At 42.5% G+C, this 19,044-nt stretch overlaps 1 protein-coding gene across 1 annotated transcript in view; it reads left to right on the top strand.

Annotated features, from left to right (window-relative positions):
* The first annotated feature begins 455 nt into the window (after window positions 1-455).
* The window catches only part of SYT16 (synaptotagmin XVI), a 40,510-nt gene continuing 21,921 nt past the window's right edge, over window positions 456-19,044 (top strand). Inside the window, exon 1 of the mRNA XM_010584155.1 lies at window positions 456-1,011. Coding sequence (XP_010582457.1) covers window positions 456-1,011 — 556 coding nt within the window. The remainder of the gene's footprint in view (window positions 1,012-19,044) is intronic.

Below are 19,044 nucleotides of genomic sequence, written 5' to 3'. Positions count from 1 at the left end.
TGCTAATGCTAAGGATGTGGTGGAAGTTGGGGCCAGGAGATTATTTGAGATTTTTGACTGCAGGTTGTTTTGTACTTTTTTTACCAGGTCTGTTGACAGACAGCTGTAACCAGAATGTGTGCGCTTCAGAAAAGGTATTTCTGTTCTGATGTTCTATGTTTTTATTTTTATATAAGGTTTAGCAATTGAATGAAAGCTTTCCAGATCTCTGCAGGAATATGTGTAATTTGTCCATCATTTCTGGATTTCTAGTGGTATTCTCCATGGGTAGAAGTGCTTTTTCCATTTCTCCTCTCGGTTCTAGACATCTTACGTAGATAGTGTGTCGACAGGTGTTGATGGACAAGCAATTTACAGTAATCTCTTATGGTGCTTATTCTGTAGCTCCCTGAATTGTAAGTGACATGCTGGCAAAGCTGAACAACTGATCACCAGATACTGGCATAGCGTTAAACATGGCTTCTGAGGCTGCTCAGAATTTCCTTCAGCCACTGTCTTCCTGGATGTCTCAAATATACGAAGCTATCCAACAAGCAGGAGACTCTATATCTGCTTCACTGCTGAATTTGAGTGGAGTGGGTCGTAAGTCAGAAGAAGAGAGGAACCAGGACTTGGAGAATAATGGAGGAGTTTATGAGGATTATTCTGAGAAATCAGATGATGAACAACACCTGGACCTCTGGGATGAGGAATACTTATATCCTAGAGAAGATGTTCACATTGGGGGTCCTGATCTTGCTTCACAAGACCTCCCTCATGGCTCTGACGTGGGTCAGCAGAGGCAAAAACAGGTTAAAAATATCAGAGGCTTACCAGAGCAGTGCATTGAAAGCACCAGGTCTTTGACAGCCATTGGATCCTACTGGACAAATGAAGATCTCCAGCCACTTGATCAGCTTCCTCCCATCACTGAGGAAGAAGGTGAGCCCTCTGTGAAGATGGGAGGTCATCAGCACAACCTCAGCTTGGGTGGCTCCTTAAAAAGTAACAATGGCAAGGCAAGTTTTGCAGGTAAGCAGCTAGCACGCACCCTGACAGTATTATCCAGACCTCTCTTTTCTGGTATTGATTTGATTTAGTTGCTAATCTGCTCATTATGTTCTATGTTGTCTTTGTTTCCCACAGCTAAAATAAAACTCCCCAAATCCCAAAGAAAAATCTAACCTTTCCTCTTCTGTTTCCAATCTTCCCTCGTTCGTGAGACTAATCTCACTAAAATAAGTGGAAATCTCCAGGGTGAAATGCTGTCTATTAGAAGGCAATCAGGCCCTGTTGCTGTAGCAAGGAGTGTTTTGCTCCCCCCATGTTTTGTTTCTGGTAGCAGGACCCTTCAAAGGGAGTGTTTAGCCTCAAGCCTTTGCTTTGAGAACCATATGCCTTTGCGTCATTGCTATTAAAGATATATATAATCTCAAACCTTGTTTCTTTGTGCCAGGAATCTCAAGATGTTACTGTGCCATGTGCTGTGAAATGCTGTACTAAAAAGCCAGCCATATCTCATGATTTTATGGATGAAAGGCTCTCAAATCGCTTTCCTCCCCTCCCACCACTCCCACAAGCTTTTCAAACAAGACTGAAGAGGACAGCAGGCAGGAGATTATGGGAAGGAGAACTGAATTTGATATTTTCAGTTTTAAATAGGCCAAACTATGACTTCTGATCATTAAGTGACATGAACAGCTTTTCAGGCAATTGTGTTCAGGGCTGAATTTCAGCCATGTGACTTGTACTCACTAAATCTCACCGTAAATGTGGCTGGAAGTTACCTGGGTCACAGAGGACTGATGGAGATCTGTGTCCCAACCACAAGCAGGAAAGCTGCAGTCTTGCTGACACCATACTTGGGTCTTGCTGGGTTAAAGCTGCTCTTTACGAACATCCTAGGAAGGGGAATAAGGGAGGGAAGGGGAGGGGGGAGTGGGTCTACAATATGGAGCTTATGAAGAACTTGAGACTCACTGAGGGTTTTCAGAATTTGGCTTCAAATATCTAAATTCCTTTTTTTTGAAGCAGGCAGTAGATGCTCTTGAAAATGTTTGTTTTATAATGACCAAGAGCTTTTCAGCACTCTTGGCTTCTAGGGAAGTCTTACATATTTAGCCTTTTCTGTGCAGACTGCAGAAGATCAGCCTGTTTGTTTTCGTATTTAATAGGAATATCAGACTGAGAGGGTGTAAACCTTGATGGTGTTCTTTAATGAATGTTAAAATTAGCTCTTTTCTTTATTACTATTCCTCACACTGTTATGGCCAGGGAGTAAATAATTAAAAAGAGCTTTCGGTCTAGCTGTTCTGTCTCCCAAACTGGGACTGCTTGTTTCATATTCCAAATGAACGATTGCCAGTTCTCAGGTTAAGCACCCCAGGCTGTATCTCTCACAGCCCAATCTCTAACCTGTACAGATCCCCTATCTTCTGGTACCCCTATACATTGCCTATGCGATACCCTGCCCACAGGGTTTGTTCACAGGCATGAAGTCAATGCTGCAGGGCTGGATTTACTGTGTGTGCTTGGATTATGTGTCCAGTGTGTGCATAGATGCCATGAAGCAGGGTATGTAGTGTCCTTCCAGGGAGTGCTGGGGCTATGGATCCTCCTGGACAAGTGCTATGCAGGGCACAAACTTGTCTTCTGCAGAGCCTGTAACCCTAAGAGGGGCTGTTAGAGTGATTCGTGGCAAATCCTGGGGCTCCTCAGAGTAGGCTGGGGAGCAGCCATGTACCAAATGCATTATTCTGATGGTGGCCACCAGATCTTTATCCTGTCTCTGGACTACACCCTTGCTCACAGTGGATGGGAGAAAAGGTGGTGAGGTCTCAGGGACATGGGAGCCAGGAATGGGCTGCTGTGACTGTCAGAGCAGTTTCTCACCTGCAGTCCTGTCTGCAGGGACATCTGAGAAAGAGGGTCCTTAGGAATGTGTGATGGACCAGATGAATTTTCCTGGCGAGAGACACATAGAGTGACAGTCAGATGTGAGAGTAACCCATCACTGCAGCTAAAGGAGAGGGTCACTCTGAACCTCTCTCCCAACTGAGAGCAGGTACTTAGCAAGTTGCTAATGGACTCTCTCTTAATATTTATTGGCTTTCCTTCTCAGTAAACTGTCTGGAGCCATTGTGGACTGGAAGGCTGGCCTTCCAGAGCTCCCCAGCACCTACATTGCTGCTGCCTCAAGCTCTCTACTTCCACAAAAAGCACTTTAGAGGGCATTGCATAGCTTTTTACACCAGAGGGAATGTCACTCCAAATGCTCTCAAATAGTCTTTTATCTTTTAATCTCTGCAGTGCACTGCACAAAGGGCCATCCAATAGTCTCAAGACTTTATAGTCATGAAGTTGGCTGTTTGAGAGTTGGAGGGCTGGGAGTTGATGCCTTTTTTTTTTCAGAACTATCTATCTAAGTTGTATAATAGGAGAGAAAGTGCTGAACTGTGATTTGAAAATGTCTTCCACAAGATCTTTGATGTGGAAGAACTTGTTTTGCTCTTCTAAGTGACCCTTCACTTCCAAACCACACACATGCTCTTTGTATTTCATTTTTCAACTCTTTATTTCTTTTTTTTTCCTTTAGATTCATTCTCTAACATCAAGAGTATGAACTCTTCTGATGGTAACCTAGACATGCAGAGAGGCTGTAATACCCTGGCAACTTAAATTTTCAGTCATGGATTAAAATGATCAAGAGAAGATGTTTGAGGTATCCTTATTTCTGTTAGCTTTGTTACCTAACCCTAAGTGACAATGTAAGCGAGCATATGGACTTGCTGACATTCAGCAAAGGCGTTCAGTAGCATCAATATTAGCTTTGAACATTTCTCCTTCCATTTGGCATTTTTTCCTCCATTTCTGCAAAATACATGTTTCCTGTTTACCCTTATATTCTTTTCAGAACATTGCATCTTGACTTTATTTCACTTAATGTACCATATTTCTCTCCACAATAGAATATTTTAAAGCTAAATTGGCACAAAACAGTAGCAATGCTGAATGCTTTTTGTTGCCATGGAAATATTTCTGGGCACTTACTGAAGACCTGGTTGCCAATAGTAATATAACAGAGAAAATAGATATGCTTCATTTAGCAGCCACTAGTGATTAAAGAGCCACAGAAACCCATTACAAGGTCATTCCAATATATAGTTTATTGGGTTTAGGGGGAAGAAAACTGACCAACCCTAGATGAGAATCATTTTGTTTTAAAAAAGCTGCAAAAGAAAATCCAATAGTTGTTCCCTCTCTTAAACTTAGAGCACACTTCTGAGATGGAATAAAATAAAATTACAGTTAAAAACCATCATTACCCCTTCTCCTTTTTATCAAATATGTTTTTGATCACACTTTTGCCTCCTAGGAAATGTTTCCTAGCTCCCAGAGTAGCTTTTCTGAGGTCCCTAAGCAGCACACACATTACTGAAAACCATTTTTAGGCTTAGGGATCTAATAAAGTGTTTGAGCAATGAAATTCTTGGGTTCTTAAGTCAAACGTCTGTTAGATACTGTGAGGCATGCTAATCAGCAGGGTGTATGTTTGGCTGCCGCTGAGTCCTGGTCTGTACTTGAATGATGCTGGTAATGTTGTGCCAAGGTTTCAAACAAATGCAGGGAAAAGTTTTTTCACTTTGGATGCTTTTGATCCACAGTTTAAAAATGAGGAGGTAGTTGAGCAGGAAATACTGGAACACCAGGTGTTTGGTTTAAGAGGTTAATGATGGGAAGGCAGACCCTTCTATGCATGCAGATCCCTGCCACCATTTGCAAATCATGTCATTGTAAATTTTGCAAATAAAGATGAACTTACTCTGGTAGCTTCCTTGAGACCCTCCTTCATTGTCTAACCTCGGTGTTTCTGATAGAGAAACTGTCTCCCATCGCAGAACAGGGACAGAACAGCCTTTGCATCCCCCCGCGGCTAAGATACCGCTGCTCAGCTGACTGGGGGTGGCTGGCAAGAGTGTGGCTGCCAAATCCATCATTGCACATTTGGCTTAAGAATTGAAAAAAAGCAGTGGAGCAATAAGCCACTTCTAAAAGTGGTGCACTGCAAGCAGAGGGGTAGAGCTGGCCAGTCCATCTGCTTCCCAGCCCGAATCTACAGAGAAAAAAAAGTAGTAACGAAAAAGGTAAAGAGCAGCAATAATTGTGGCATGGATGTAACGGCTTTAGCCCACTTCTTCCTCAGGGCCCATGTCCTTTGGAAACAAAAAGTCAAAGTGACCATTAAGTTAGCAGTTTCAGCAGACATTGCTCTGAAAAAGGCATGGGGACAGGCACACCAGCAGAGCTGAGTCTTCTGAATCAGAGCTGAACTATTTTTGCACAGTGAGTTCTGTGACTGAAGAGTCTCCTGAGCTGTCTGACACTGTGTTCATAATACTAGTGTAATATATAGGTGAGCATTACACTTAAACTGCGTAAAGTCTTTGGAGATGTTTTCCCATCAGTTAGACAATCTCAATGCTAGCTAAAGATTGCATTTCAGTTGCACTAAAATAAATTTTTTGGCCTTGGAATGTAAGGAAGTTTGACGTCCTAATAGGAATCTTGTCTAGATAGCTAGATAGTTATCCTCAATACACGTGTAAGGGGAGGCACGCCTCTGAGGCTCTGGGAGTTTTTAAAATGCACTATTGCATTTACTTACCTTGGCCTCCAGCTTAACAGGGATCATTGATTTTTGCCAGTAATTGCTGTGGTAGAGGAAATTATTCTTTCTGCTGTATATGATCACTCCTGACCTCAGTAAATGACCCTTCATACGGCCAGGAATTCCTAGGCAAGAAGTGAGTTTTCATTAGGTCCTATAAACCCATATAGCAAAACATTTCCTGTAACAAAAAGATGCTATTTGTTATTGTGTGATAAATAAAACTTCTGCTTGAACCTGAGACTAAAATAGATAGATGGCCAGTTTCCATGTAAAAATCCTAAGTGTTTATGAATTTTATCACCTGTCTGGCTACAGAGCCAGCCAGTGCTCTAGCCAGAATGTAGCCTTATAAAAATCAGTGCCTGTACTCAAAGCAGGACAAATAAAGAGGCTACATTGAATCAATAGCACCACTAGGACTGAGTGAAGGAAAGCAAAGACAGACGGTGGAAAAAAGCACTTCACAGAAAATACTCCTGGCTGCTTGAGTGGGAGAAAGCACTAATGTGACTGGGGACATGCATCTGGTCTCTGAAGAATGTGGTACGAGTCCACAGCTCTCTGAAATGAAGTGCAGACGTGAGTTTGCATTGAATGTTTTCTCTCTGGGAAATTCAGAACCACTCAGAAAGTGTTTGTGCACAGACTTTTGTCCTTGTGAAGGTGGTACCATGTTCCTTTTAAAATTTAAAGTACTCTTTTGCTGTTCTGTCTTTTCAAAGTTTCAAATGATAAGGGATCTTCATCCGTGATGCCAAAAGTAAGTGGTGATGACAGTATGCAATAGCCCTGAAAGGAGAGTGGATTGCGGTATGTCAGCTTTACAGCTGGGGGAATGAAGCCAAAGAAAGAGTGGTTCAAAACACAAGCTTTCAAGGGTGCTACCATTGCAGGCTCTGTCTTAGGCCTGTCAACACTGCTGTTCATCCTCATTTGGTGATTTTAGACACAGTATCTTTGTAAGCCCACAGTGGATCAGTGGTTTGGGTTTTCACCAAGTTCCTTGTCTGGTGGGCAGAGCTTCCTTGTGCTTATCTCCCTAGGGGGCATGAGGAAGGACGTTCAGGAGTACTTGTCATCTGCTCTTGCCACCTAGAAGGTTGCATAAGCTGTATGGGGAAGGATGTATTTGAGAGGAAGAAATGGATTTTGCCATTCAGCGCATTTACAGAACAAATTGTGTGTGTGAGCGTGTGTGTGTGCATGTATTTTCTGATCCACTTTTGCTAAGTGGCATCCTCTTCCCACTCCCCATATGGCAGTTGCGACTCTATCTTCCTCTGGGAAGGTTGTTTAGGACTCAAGAGGCTTCATTTACCAATAAACAGCATCTTGGCAGCATCTGGGAAGTGCTGCCTCTCTCCTAGAAACCCTGCCTCCTCACCTTCCATCTCCTACTACAGGCGAGGCAGGTGTGAATGATCTCATTGTGTTGTGGTGGAGGTTACGTGCAGGCATACTAGCAGCACTCTGCAGAGCTGGAACATAGTATTTCTGTGTGCTGATACAAGGATACAAACAGTAGAACTTTTGTTGTTGTTGTTGCAGTTGTTGCTGGCTTGGCCTGCTTTGTAGAAGGCTACTCATGCAAACCCATGATGGCAAGCAAATGCTTGCAGAAAGGAATGACCATTAGGACTTTTGGAAGCATGGATAATTCATCTCCGTTTCCTCCTAGCCTCTTTGCATTGCTTAACAGCACAAAAACCACTAATGTAAGCTTATATGAGATGGGATCACTCTGCCAAAAGGTGGGCTGGTGTTGGCCCTTACCTCTTGCTGGATAGGGGTATGGATATGACCTCCTTGTGCCCAGTTCATTTCTGGCTGTTGCAATGACCTGCTGGAGCAGCCATCATTTTGAGTGGCCTCATAGACTCCTGAAACAGTTTTAGTAACCAAGGGGAAAGACTGCAATGGAAGAAAAGAGTGAGATGACAGTCATGGAGGAAAAAAATGTGCTGTTTTATAGACAGTGAATGGGCTTTGTTGGGCTGTGTGGGTCTTCCAGGTAATGAGGAACATATGGTTGGGCTGTACCTCTGCAGATGCTGTTTGAGTGATTCTTGTTGCAGTTTCCTCAGATTGAGTTAGGGAGGCTTCATCAGTACCTATTTGTAGACCAACATGAATGACTTAGGTTCAATCTTAAACCAGTCCATAGCAAAATCTGTAGAAAATCCCTTCTAATGACCATGAAAATAGCTGATGCTCTCATGGCTTCATCACCCTACCTAAAAGTTCCCTGATGTTCAGACGGGTGCTCCCTTGTCTAGAGAGCTCAGCATCCATGTGAGATGAAGCATCCCTGGAGGGACTCATTGCACTGGGCATGAGTGCTTGCCCATGCAAGCTGGGTACTTGGAGGGATTTCTCTCCTCAGGCTGGGAGAGATTCAAGCCCATACGGTCTAAATGTAGCAGCATAATCTGTGTGGGAGTATTTTCCAGCAAATAGTATAAGAGTGGTAGTGCTGGAGAGAAAGCCCTGAATTTGGATTAATGAGAGCACTGAGGTTTGCTGGAGCTCTGTGTCGCAGGGTCAATTTTAGGGTCTAGGCTTATTGCCGTAAATAATGTAGCTATAAAACCCTTGGGCCTGAGGGTGCAGTTTTACAATTGTCAGTAGCTGATGTAAAACTGCAGCTGAGGTGTATTGTCCATCTCCTATCACACGGTTGTGCTACTTTCCATGTCTGGCCTCACAAGCATGCTACTGTGTGGTGAACCGGACCAGCTTGTTGCTTCAGCTGAGAGTTACCAGCCCCTTCCCTATTACTTTTGAATCAGGTGAGTTGGCTACATGATTACTAAAACTGAAACAAGGGGAAGGGGAAGGGAAAGAGGACAGGATTGTCCCTTTTGGGTGACAGCTTTGGTCCTGAACACATATGAGCCTTGTTGCACCACATCCTCACCCACTGCTGCTGCTGTAGTCTGTGATTTTCTCAGGAGTGCCATGGAAACGGTGGTGTTACAGGGGTGGTAAAGGGGGGCTGTGGTGAATCAACCCTGTGGTAGCAAACAGAAAGTTTCAATTAGCAAAATCAGTGGGAAAATAAATATCTGCCTTCCTGCAATGCAGTTGTTATCCGTAGCAACCCCAAACAAATATCTTCGTGAGGGAGTTGATTTCCACCCTGTTAATCAGCAAACAAAGACTTGTGGGTGTGAAGCTAATGGTTACAGCACTGGGTGCTATGAATGGTATGTAATTGGCATGCGTATGCTGGGTCTTGCAGCTTGTGAGTGTGGCATAGTAAAACCGCTTTAAAGAGGAGCAAGAGTCAGTGTCGTGGGTTTCCTGAGCATTTCCTTGGCCAGTTTGATTTCTGCTAGGTGGAAGGCCATTTTCTGTAGTGGAGAGAGCTTACAAAGTCGCTCCCTTGCGTTAGAAGGAGAAGTGCGTATCCAAGCCAAGGAAACAAGTTGAAGAGGCAATTGATGGGGAGCCTGAAGGAATTGAACCCATTGTGGTACGAGAGCTACCAGGAAAACTTTCATTAAAATAATGCTTATAAAGTGAACGTTATTTTTTGTTGGAAGGGAAGGACAGTGTTTTCTAACTCATCAGCCATTGGGATCCAGCAGTTTGTTTATTTTCCAAGTCCATGAGCATTTACAGCCCCACACCCCAGAGCATATGCAGGTATGCCTGTGCCCTGCAGTGTCCCCAGTGTAGACACAGCATCTGCCAACAGAAGGTGCTTTTCTGCCTCTGCAGCTGCGTGTTTTCTTCAAGCAACTTAACCTGGGCTGGCAAAGGGGTGTAGGCTGACTCACGGATGTAACTGCATCCACACCAGGGGTTTTCCTGGCTTGGCGGTGTTTCCTACAGTGTGTAATCTCTTTTTTCTTCCACTTCTCCACAAATCCTGGGCCTGTGCTAATAAAACCAGTAGCATAAATGAAGCCTGACGCATGCTTACTCCACATGTAAAATGTAAACTAGGTGATTGGGAAAATCAGGGATGATTGTGCTTCTGCTTCTTGGCTGCCATTTCCCTTACCTATGGAAGAACCTTAGGCAGCAAAGTGAGAGTTTGAAGCTGAATCCCATGTTCCTGTTTTTAAAATCCAAATTTGGGAGTAGGAAAAAAGCAAGAGGAAAATATGTTGATTTTCATGCTGTTTTCTGTGGGCAGTTCTCTATTTCTCTGCACAGCAGTGTGCAGAATTGGAGTCTATTACTCTGACTGCTGTATTGTTCGGCTATAGAGGTGCTTGATGGTCAGAGCGAAATAATGTCTTGTTTCTGATTACTCTCTAACCTTTTTTGTTTCCTTTTATTTCTTTTTGTTGGAAATGTCCCCTGGTATGAAAGCTGCCCAGTTGTGATTCTCTCTGCCTGCACGGCATACAACCACCCACATGTGTTCGCCTCGGAGAGCTTCCCAGTTGGTTTGGTCATGGTGTGAGGACAGATGAAGAGGTAGAGACTGAGGCATTGCAAAAGCAGGACACTGTCGTGTGACACTCAGAAAAGAGGGGTGGACCTTACCTTTAACACTGGGCACCAAATGGTTCCCTGGTTGGTATACCGACCAGAAAGGGACAAAACCACATAGGTCAGGGTGCAAGGAGAATGCCCAGCTGAAGGCTGCCTTCTGTTCGTTAGTAAATGACCAGTCAGTGCTAGTCAGTGGTGCGTGGTCACTGTGCACAATCTCTTTGTCCGTAATGGCACGTGTAGAAGCATGGGTTTACTGTATCACAGCACATTCTCCGTCAGTTTTAAATACATTTGAGGTCTGGGTGGATGTTTTGGATTTTGTTTCTGTTTTATAAAAAGGAAGTTGTTTGGTGGCAAGATTGTATCTCCAAATAGTTTTGAGCATAAATGAAGCTATGGGGTGCTCTCCTCCTTAGTGAAGCCCGTAAATCAGGTAGTTGTGTTACTTTGTACCTCTGTTTGCACTTCCAGTTCAAATGGTTGACAGCAAGAGCAAGAATAAGACTCCAGGTTGAAGACAGTTCAAACCAGAGCTGGAGTTGCATAGGAATTGGTAGTAGCAACGCCATGTGTATTGTTCCCTTTACAAAATGTTCCTCCTTTTTTCTGAGAAGCTTTACTGCATCCCTTGTTTGCAGCAGACCTTTCCAGTTTTCCAAAAGAAAAGCCCTTTCTTTCTGTGTGCAGTTCTGGGTTTTGCTGAGTTAGGAGCCGTTGCAGATCACTGTTCCTCTATGTCATCCTGATCATGAAAATTTTAAGGCCAGGGCTATGTGACTGCTTCTATAATAGCAAAGAACATGGCACAGAGCGCTCCTGGGATCCTCTGAGTATATGTATTATGCACAGATATACTGATATTGTCTTTGGTTATATGATCAGATACATTTCTTTTGTATAGTACTTTTGCTTCCTTCAGGGCTTGGTGATGCTCCCATTGAAACTTCCACTGACTTCCGTAAAGCAGAATCAAAATCTTTAAGAAGAAGGTGGACGTACAAGGGCAGCATTAGGTGTACAAGAAAGCAGAAGTTTGGCATTTGCAAACTTTTCATTGTTCAGCCAAAATGACTGTTGTTTGTTGTTGTTATTTTTTTAACGTGCAGGCAGACAGGAGGCATGCAGTACATCTGTATTTTACACCTACACTATGTATTTTATTTGGTAATTTTTTTTTTCTTGGATAAGGTTTGAGCAAATGGTAAGTTATTCTTTATACTTGGTAATACTGCAGAGAATTCTTGAATTATTTATTTCATGCATTTTAGTTTAGTGTTTTTGGATGCCTGTAAGCTAAGTTTGTAACTGATTGGGTGTTTGAAATTTCTGAATAAATAGTGGTAGTTTGAAATATCTTGCCAGAAAAAGAGGTCACCCTTCTTCCTCCCCCACTGTCTCCTCTGGGGAAAAAAAAAAAAAAATCCCACATGCCTCCTTATGAGTGGTGGGAAGTTGATTTGTAAAACAGATGCTGCATAGAAGTAATTGACTTGAAGTTGCTAGAAATATGTGTATGCTACACAACATCTGCAGATCTCAAGATGTATTCATTATCTTTCCAGAATTTAGATTGTAATTATGGGTCCTTTATTTAAGTTTCCATGGTGATACAGAAAATGTTTCCCCCTTGTCCTTTCCTAATCAGGACACTTGTATATTTGAATGGCAAACGTTTTTCTCTCCCCTGGGTAGAGTTAGTTTTATTAATACAGAGATATTAAGTTGACATGGAGCTGTCTGCTGCTCAGGCAGAGAGATTCAGCAGCAGTCATATCAAGCATTTGCTACAGATTCCCCAGTGCCACCATTTAATTAGCCTGTATGTTTCCAAATGCTTGTAAGAAATAGCATCCAGTGTCATAACAAGTGATGCAGTCATGCTTTGGGGATTGGTAAAATTGAAGTCAAAGTCAAGCGGCCAATAATATATCAAAGTGGGCCAAACTCCTCCCCTCCATCCCTTCACCCTTCCCCTTTTGTCTTAGAAAAAGGGCTCTGCTCCGTTTTGCAGGGAGTTGAATGCAGGCCACCCAAGGAGTGCCCTTAGAGGAGCGGTCCAGGAGTGCTGCATCCACACGGCCTTTGTGAAATTTCTTGTAATAACCAGAATTGTACGCTATGTTAATGCATATTTATTTAAGTATACAGCCTTGTGCCTATGGGCTCAGGATTTTAATGTTACAGTTGTTTTAGAAGATGGCAAAAGATGTGGCTTAATTACTAAAGGTGATGTTTTATTCAGGATTTTTGGCAGGCTCTTTGAGTGAAAAGTGGACTTTTGTTTAAACTGGAATAATTTTTATTTTTTATCTTAAACAGCCAAAAGATATACACGTATAAATAGAACTTACTAGCATTAGCTGAGCATTTAAATTAATTTTGTAGATGTTGCATGGGTTGCAGATAGTGAATTGCCAACACAGTTGACTGAAAAGGAATGTTTAGTTTTATGTGTTTTGATTATTTGGATAGATCGTAGCACATTTAGGCCATAGGGTTGTTACAGCTTGAAATAATTTTTATTTTAAAAAATTTCAAAGAAACTTATTTTTAACAGCTTACAGAAAAATAATCAATTTTTATGATAGCTGGTCACTAACCATTTACAAACTAATGTCTAAAGCCTTTTTCATTTTTATCAGAGTAGGAACACTTAGCTTTTTCCTCCAATTGAGAGCAATTTTCTAGAAGGAACAGCAGGCTTATTGTCAAACTGTGGCAAATCAGACCAGAGGGTCAATTCTACCAGCGTGGCAGCATGGAAGAAGCCAGCTTCTGCTGGGCTGGTGATGGGAGCAGTTTGCTTTGGTACTGCCGGCTTCCTTGCTCTGTCCTCTCTGCCCAGGGAGTCAAGTGCCATCTTCTGTGCAGCAGCAGGTAAATTTATGGAGCAGAGATAGCAGTTGTCATTAAGTTTATACTGCACATTTTTAATAGACCTAACACAGTGTGTAAAAGCAGGATCTGGTTTCCCCACCTGTAGCCGTGTGGTTGATGCAAGCGAGATTTGAGGTGAAAAAAGGTGCTTTCCCTCCCAAAGCAGGCAGTGGGACAGAAAGCTGCCCTCCACCCGTTTATCTGCAATGCCCTTTTCTTCAGCTGCTTGGCTTTGCCATAGTGATTATCAAAGCGAGTCTCGGCAACCCTATCGTATACTTCATGCCCAATAGCAAGCAGCGGACCGACCGCACTTGACAGCTGGCTTGTTCACACGCGTGTACACAAACGTGCACGTACACACCGACCGCCTGTTGTCCCCACCGCTCCCTTCTCTGTGCACGGTGGTGGGTCAAAACGCCCTGCTGTTGTGTTTCCTCAATGCTGGTGGCAGGGAGATCGGCAAAATTTCTCTGTGTTTTCATCCTGACAAAGCAAGGCCAAGTATATATAGTATGTAGTGAACCCTCCTTCCCCCATCTGGCGGATATTCACGCACTAATGAGGGTGCAGTCATCTCATATTCAAAGCACGTGTTGGTAGCAGGAGGGGAAGGGCACTCACAGGGACGTGCTCAAATGCGTATCTTCACTTTTAAAGGTTACAATTTACATCGGTCTCCCGAGTTCCTCTGCTGCTGGCAGATGGAGTCAGCAGTGCCTGTTAGCCACGTGCCGTATTTATGTGTTCATGATATTACCCAGAGCAGGTTACATCTGAGTTGCTTTTTCTGCACAAAAGAAGTTCCCTCTTCACCTTAGCAGAAGGTGCAGGGGAATAGAAGCATGAATAAGTTTTCAAGCCCTTTGCTTACTACTTTGTCTTTGCCCATGCTGATGATTTTACAAGTGGTTCTCTATGTATGTTTTGTCTTACTTTGTGTTCTGCTCTGTTAAATATCTTCATTTTTTTTAAAAAAGAGAGTAGTGTGCAGAGTTGGGCAAGGTATGATAATATGTAAATGTTGCTGATACCATATGATATCCACAGGCTTTCCAGAATTTTGAAGAAGCAGGTGATTCTCAAGTTCATTCCCCAGTCCTCCCTAAACCCTTGGTCCCCTTTTTCTCCCCAGAAGGTCCATCTGAGAGCTAGAAGTGTGCCGTGTCATCTGGCTTCTTGGCCCAGGGCAGCAGACAGTCTAAAGCCCAAGTTGTGTTTTTCTCCCAGCAAACAGTTACGGGGAGGATGAAGAACAGACAGCATCTTCAGGCAGCAGTGACGAGGTGATTAAGCAGTTTGAGATCTCTGTGTCACGCTCACAAAGTTTTCGATCAGGAGTATCTGAAAAAGCAACAACAGCAGGCGTGGAGCATAGACCCAAAATCAGCTGTTTGCTCTCCAGCCGTGAGGAGTACAGTACAGAGTTATCTGAAGGCAAAGGTACTGTTTGCGTGAAATAAGATTAAAGAAGTCGAAGTCTAAGATCTGTAGCCTCAACATGGAGAGGTTCTTTTGTTGTGGAGAACAAGTCCTGAATCTTGCTTTCTCTTTTACTAAACCTGGTTACCTGCAGCTCATTTCTAAAATACTTAGAGGGGAGAGTCTGGATCCAAGCCCTGCTGAAGTCCATAAAGATGTTTCCATTAACTGTATACGGCTTTTGAATTCTGGCTCCTAATCTACAGGGATTTTCATGGATTTTATTGCTAATTTTGCCAGAGTAAAGACTGCAGGACTTTGTTCTAATTTTTTTTGATCTGTGCCACTTAAGTCATTTCTTTAGCAAGCCTTTTAGCAGAAGTTGAACGTCTCCTTTTGTAACAGCTTTGCAAACACAAGGTGAACAGTGAATGAATTATGCTGTATGATTTGCCAGTGCATACGCCAAATGTCAGGCAATGACAGAAACTAAAAATTTATGGCACAGAAGGGAAGAATTTTATGATCTTCTATGGACTAATGTAATGACACTTTTATACAAACAGAGATGAAATGCATTTAAAAACGTAGCTACTTAGAAAATTGGCCTGAACACATTCTAAAATCTGGAGAAGTTCATTAGAAGGAAGAGCTGTGAAAGTGCCTTTTGTTTTTAGTTCTGTAGAATGTTTTAATTTTGAAATACAATTGCCTGATTTTAATGCACCCTCTGATTAGAGCGATCATTTCACGATATGGCTCTCCATCGAACTCTTCTTCTGGCACAACATGGTGCAGAGTTGCTCTTGCTTTTCTTTTCAGAGGTAATATTGATATTGTTTAAATAGCTGTTCAGAAACTAGATGAAACCAGATGAAACCAGATGTTAAAGCCTGCTTTCACTATGACATTCGTTTCTCTACCCCATTCCTCACTAAGCTCAAGATCTGACCCTTCATTACGAACAAATGCCTATAAACTAATCCTTGGGTATGTCAGGTCTCCTTCAAACCCAAAGAGGCTTCTGAGGCATGTAAAACTGCTGTTACTGGGTGTACAGCAATAGTTGCACACACCCACGGCTCCCCATATAAGATGTTTATTTGGGAGGAAAACTGAGTGGTTGGGGTAAATCCTAGATAATCCCACACCCTGCTACCCCCCAGTTGCTGGTCCAAGAATTCCATGTGTGTGTGAGAGTCCATTTTGGCTCCTAGCTGGTGCCGTGATCACAAAACACAGAAAGGCTTGTGGGTGTAAAGCCATTATTGTGCCCTGGGGGTGTATCAAACACTGTTTCAGCTGAGCAGATCCTCTGGATCTTTCCGGGTGGGAGGGATGAAGGATCTTTCAAAACTGCTGAGTCCAGATTGGGGTCATGGCACTTTCAGACCTTCTTTAGACTCTGCCCAAGATTTCTCTTCTCCTTGTGTTCTCTTAACAGACCTTTTGCTCATATAGCTCGTGGTTTTCTGTTCCTACAGAATCAGAAATCTATAACAAACTTAGGCATACAGCAAAGTTGAGCATCTCGGAGAGCCCTGAATAGCTTCTCTCCCACTCAGCCTTGACATATGGCAAAGTCTTCTCATACCATGTTCTTACATGAGATTTTCCTTGACCCTCTGTTTTTGTTATCAATGTCATGACAGTCTGCACTTTGGACTCATTTAGCTTTAACTTTTCACCTGTTAAAAATCTTTGTAGTAACCTGAATAGAGCTTGGAAAGAGGAGTGCACACCACAGGAAGGAAGTGTTTGGAGGATGCTCTGGGGAGCTGAATGGCTTGAATGCCAGCTTTGCCCACAGCCTCTCTGCAAATCACCCTGTTAATAAAGAGCCTATTTTAGTTCTGGAAACATGGAGTCTTCTCAGGCTATTACCCAGCATGTGGTAAATTAAACAATCTTGGCCTGATTGCATAATGTCACTTAAAATTTAAGATCCTTTTTCTCTTTAACCCCTAAAATTTACAAGCCATTTTTGTTTAGATTTATTGTAATTAGATAATGATTCTGCTCCTTTGAGGCTCTTCTAGGGAGTTTTTTAGCACTTTTTGATGGCACATCTCAAAATAACCAAGGTCAGGAGCACGGCTCGGTCTCCCTGCATCTGGTTTGGTTCAGTGCGAGGGAGCACATGGTGCTGGGGTACTGCAGAGTGATTTGGAACTGGGGCTGTAGCAAGGGCCGGGCAAGAGGATTTACTGCTGTACGAGGACAAATATGCCTCAGTCCCACTAACTCGTATCTCAGCTGCTGTTACTGTCTTTCAGGAAGAGGAGTTTGAAAATCACTGCTAGTAGCTAGGAGGATTTCAAGTCCAGAAGTATCTAGGTACATACTGAAATCCTTTCCTCCTCTGGACCATATTTAAACAGGTTCTTAACTTTCAGCATGTGTTTAAATAGAGACTAGAAGAAGGGATCAAACTTCTTTCATTTTGGAAAATCACAAAGAAAAGACATGCTTTTTCTTGTAAAAGCACAGTGACTCACTGCAGTCCACAGAGCAAACATCGCCTCTGTCAGCACAGGTAACATGCACACATTAAACTCTTCATGTCAGTGCTTCTTGCTGGTCAATGAACTATGTGGTGTTAATTTAGCAAGATCTACTAGGCTCCATCTTTTAACTCGGGAATTGTGTTTTAGGAAGTGATGAGGCCTCTCAGGACATTTCTTTAGCATATTGTAATGCTTCATAGAACTGAGAGATTGTGTATGACTGAAAAAGAAGACACACTGTAGGTTAACCAGGCCATTTACCTGCCAATGTAAGGGCGGACTTCATAGTATTTTCCAGCCTGATTTTCAGTGTTTGATCTGCTGAGCTTTCCCTGGATCTTTGGAGAGATGCTTCCATATCCCAGTACCTGTTAGAATTCTATTTGGAGGTGATGCTTATCCTTTCATCTGACAAAAGTCACGGTTTCTTCACAGCCAGTGCTCCAACCTTGATTGCAGACTTTCCTGATTTATTGGTGATTTCTGCTCCCCAGTATTCCCTTTACCTCCTTCCTGGCTTGTGAACACATGTGACACAACAAGGAAAGGTTGGGGGGCAGGACTGAAAAAAAAAAATCACAGTCTTTTGCTGTACAGTACTCTCTGCCCTTAATTTTAGAATTGGCTGCTATTGCTCTGCAGGGACTCTTGGCTAATTAAAGTTCAGATAGTTAGATAATGCTGTCTCAACGTATATCCCTGATGCTGTGCTGTTTATTCATGTCAGGTATTCCTAAGACAGTTGACATTTTCTTCCTTAAAGATCTCTCAGGTAAATTACAGGCATTTTACTGCTCTGACCTTTTCCTTTTCATGAAGAACTTCTGTTTTCACCTTTTTTTGTGAATATAATGTTAGAACGGATGTAATTGGAGAGGTGTAGTTGTTCTAGTCTGTATAGTTAGGCTATTACCTGTAATGATCCTCTAATACTGGTATCGATAAGTGGTTCTCTCTTACCAAACTACTTTAAATTTCAAGAAAAAGCCAGACTGTTTCACTGAATGTTTTTGGTGAATCACCTTTTCCCTTCCTTTCCCTGAATACTACCTTTGCTTTCCTAACACATTCATTTTGTGCCTGAGTCTTAGGGAGATGCCTTGCTCTATTAATGTATTTCTGGAGTTCTCCTGTTATGAATAGCCTTTTATGGCTTTAATGTAGTTTTTGAAAATTCCTCTATTATTGATCTAGATATTATCCCAGCAGGAGTCAAAACCACAAGACAATTGTGTGAGGATAATTTCTTACTACAGTAGCATTTTATTCTGAAAGCCTGCTGTGTGGTGTGTGCTTTGATGGATGACCCACTGTTTAAAAAGTGTATTAGGCATTGGCTTGCTAATTAAATGCCTTAAGGAGTGCCTGTACCCATTCAGTCTCAGTAAATTTGTGGAATTTCTGTTATTTTATTTCTTGCTTCCATTCTTATGTTTACTTATTTCTGTTTTCTGACTTTGTAGAGAAGAATGGGAGTAATGGCAAAAAAATCTAATTATTTTCTCCCTTACTCAAGAGCTTCAGCTCAGGGCAGAGGCGAGACAAAATGATGGCTCTCGGTTTCAGGACCGGGTCTGCCAGATGGGAGGATGAGGAGGGGAAGAGGTGGGTTTTGCCTTTCAGAAGGGAGTGAGAAGAGCACTCACCTGGAATTTGAGAGATTGGAATTTGGATCCCTCTTTCCTCCTGAAAGTTATTTTCCTAATCTCTGAGCTGTTAAATTGAAAGAGTAGCCAAGGAGAGGGGCAGGGACTTCTGCACAGCTCCAGAAAATGTTTCCTGAGTGTAATCCCCATTCCACTTGTTGGTTTTTTTTTTTTTTTTTTTTTTTTGTGAAGCAGGTATGAGTTGGAAACAGCGTATTTGCTCCTAAGGCCAAACATAGAATTTCTTCTACTCAGAAATATTTGGGCTTTTTGTTGTAGACAGAGGGCTGTGTAGAGAATCCTAGAATGGCTTGGGCTGGAAGGGACCTTTAAAGGTCATCTAGTCCAACCCCGCTACCATGATCAGGTTGCTCAAAGCCCTGTCCAACCTGACTTTGAACATTTCCAATGATGGGACATCCACAACTTCTATGGGCACCCTGTTCCAGAGTCTCACCACCTCATAGTAAAGAATTTCTTCCTTATATCC

Source organism: Haliaeetus leucocephalus, unplaced genomic scaffold (genome assembly GCF_000737465.1).
Source record: "Haliaeetus leucocephalus isolate CR32 unplaced genomic scaffold, Haliaeetus_leucocephalus-4.0 Scaffold944, whole genome shotgun sequence".
NCBI lineage: Eukaryota > Metazoa > Chordata > Aves > Accipitriformes > Accipitridae > Haliaeetus > Haliaeetus leucocephalus.
This window is presented reverse-complemented; position numbering and strand designations above follow the sequence as displayed.